The sequence below is a fragment of the Babylonia areolata genome, chromosome 14 (genome assembly GCF_041734735.1).
Source record: "Babylonia areolata isolate BAREFJ2019XMU chromosome 14, ASM4173473v1, whole genome shotgun sequence".
NCBI lineage: Eukaryota > Metazoa > Mollusca > Gastropoda > Neogastropoda > Buccinidae > Babylonia > Babylonia areolata.
Genome location: NC_134889.1, coordinates 15,633,176 through 15,635,675, shown reverse-complemented (window position 1 = coordinate 15,635,675; position 2,500 = coordinate 15,633,176). Strand labels below are relative to the sequence as shown.

General features: G+C 45.8%; 1 protein-coding gene across 1 annotated transcript in view; it reads left to right on the top strand.

Annotated features, from left to right (window-relative positions):
- The window catches only part of LOC143289504 (short-chain collagen C4-like), an 11,576-nt gene that overhangs the window by 87 nt on the left and 8,989 nt on the right, over positions 1–2,500 (top strand). The window contains exons 1-2 of the mRNA XM_076598492.1: positions 1–62; positions 1,001–1,338. The exon at positions 1–62 is cut by the window's left edge and continues 87 nt beyond it. Of these exons, the coding sequence (XP_076454607.1) occupies positions 1–62; positions 1,001–1,338 (400 nt within the window). The remainder of the gene's footprint in view (positions 63–1,000; positions 1,339–2,500) is intronic.

The window sequence follows — 2,500 nt, the reverse complement described above, 5'->3', positions numbered from 1 at the left end:
TTACTATCAGCGCTGATGGTTCTGAGTACATTGTGTGCTGCTGGTCAGCTCAGCGATCCACAGTGAGTCTGGGATTGTCGGATTATCGGAGAATGCTCTCTCTCTCTCTCTCTCTCTCTCTCTCTCTCTCTCTCTCTCTCTCTCAGATCATTAGTTCAGATGATTATCATGTTCTGCCTCGTGTACGCATTGGCATGCATAAATCAGGTTTTCCTTTATATATATATATATAGTGGTTGTTGTGTTGCTGTTATCACAGTGACAGACTGGAAGACTTGGCATGCCCAAAGATTTTATCCTTGAGTAATAATTTTAGAAATCTCTCTGTGTGTCTGCCTGACTGCCTCTCTCTCTTCCTCCCCACCCCTCTCACTACTAGTAACTACTACGACCACTGCTACTACTACTACTGCTGGTGCTGGTGCTACCGCTGCTGTTTCTGCTGCTAATGCTTCCACCACTGCAATTCTTGCTACTGCCGTAACAACAACAACAGAAAACTGCTGCTTCGACTGCTGCAACTGTTGCTGCTGCTACTACTGTAACTATAAATACTGATGCTGTTAGTTTTGCTGTTGCTACTACTACTGCATCTGCTGCTGCTACTACTCATTACTACAAACCCTTGCTGCTGCTGTTGATTCTACTACTACTGCTACTTCTGCTGCTGCCGATGCTACTACTGCTGTTGCTGCTGCTGCTATTACAAGTATTGGTTTATTGCAACGAATGCAGCTGCTGCTGTTGTTATCATATTACAATGCTGTTGCTGCTGCTACAAGTACAGCTGCAAATACTATCAGGCTACTATCACTACTACGGCTACTGCTGTTGCTATCATATTACAAGATAAGTGTCGTTGTTGTTGTTGCTGCTGCTGCTGCTGCTGCTACTACTGCTGCTGCTGTTGATGCTGCTTCTGCTGCTGTTGGTGTTGCTGCTGCTACTACTACTACAACCACTACTACGACTACGACTACTACCACTATTGTTGTTACAGGGAAAACAGCGGGACCGAGCTGGGCAGTGTGGTGTCAGAACTGATGGTCAAGCATCTGGAACTGGCCGAAAAACACCAGCTGACCCAAGTTCGCCTGGACCTGCTGCAGAAGCAAGTGGAAGCGTTAGAGGAGAGACTGCAAGCCGTGGAAAAGAAGCTGCAATACACCGGCAGGAGACTGCGCATCACTGCACGGAGGCTGCAGCTGAACGATGCCAAGTTGCACGTGACGATGGGGGAGCTGCAGACTACGCGGAAGGAACTGCAGTTGACGAACGTCGCTCTGAACGCGACGCGTAGAGAACTGCAAGAAGGGGGAACGATGGATGAATCTGGGGGTTGGTTGTTTTTGTTGGTTGTTGTGTGTGTGTGTGTGTGTGTGTGTGTGTGTGTGTGTGTGTGTGTGTGTCGTTGTTGTTGTTGTTGTTTGTTTGTTTGCTTGCTTTTTTGGGTGCGAAAGGGGGTGTGTGTGTGTGCGCAGGGTTCCTGATAGTTTTTGAATGGTTCGTAATTTTCTCTCATTTATTTGTGTGTGTGTGTGTGTGTGTGGTGTCGGCCTCTCTGTCTAACTGCAGTTCTCTCACTTCTCTCTCTCTCCTTCGATGGTTGTTTGCCTGTCTATCTGTTTGTCTTTGTCCATCTCTCTCTCTCTCAATATATATGTAATATATATATAGATAGATAGAGATAGAGAGAGAGAGAGAGAGAGAGAGAGAGATCTTTCACACACACACACACACACACACACACACAATTTATACATGTATCCATGACAATTTTTGGTTGGTTGTTTTTGTTTTGTTTTGTTTTTCTGTTGAACGAAAACAATAAAGAGCATTGATCGCTTACTCAATTACCCCCAGAAAACTCGTTCATACATTCATGCATGCATACATAAATTCATTCATTTGTTCATTCATTAATTCATCCGTGCGTTCGTTCGTTCCTTCGTTCTTTGATTCATGCATTCGTTCGTTCATTCTCCATCTCTCTCTCTCTCTCTCGTTCTCTCTCTCTCCCACCTGCTTTCTCTCTCATTCTTCCCGCCGCCCCTCCCCTGCCTCCTCCCGGTGTCTCCGTTCCTTCCTTCCCCCTCTCTTTCTTTCTTTCTTTCTTTCTCTCTTTCTCTCTCCCGCTTCTTTTTTTTCATATCAGTCTCAGAGATAAGCGTGTTTGGTGTTCTTAGATTGCGTCGTCATCCATGCACTAGTCAGCGAGTGAGTGAGACAGACAGACAGACAACAGTCAGACAGACAGACAGAGAGACAGACAGACAACAGACAGACAGACAGACAACAGACAGAGAGACAGACAGACAACAGTCAGACAGACAGACAGGCAACAGACAGAGACAGACAGATAACAGTCAGACAGACAGAGACAGACAGACAACAGACAGACAGACAACAGACAGACAACAGACAGACAGACAGACAACAGACAGACAGACAACAGACAAACAGACAGACAGACAGACAACAGACAGACAACAGACACACA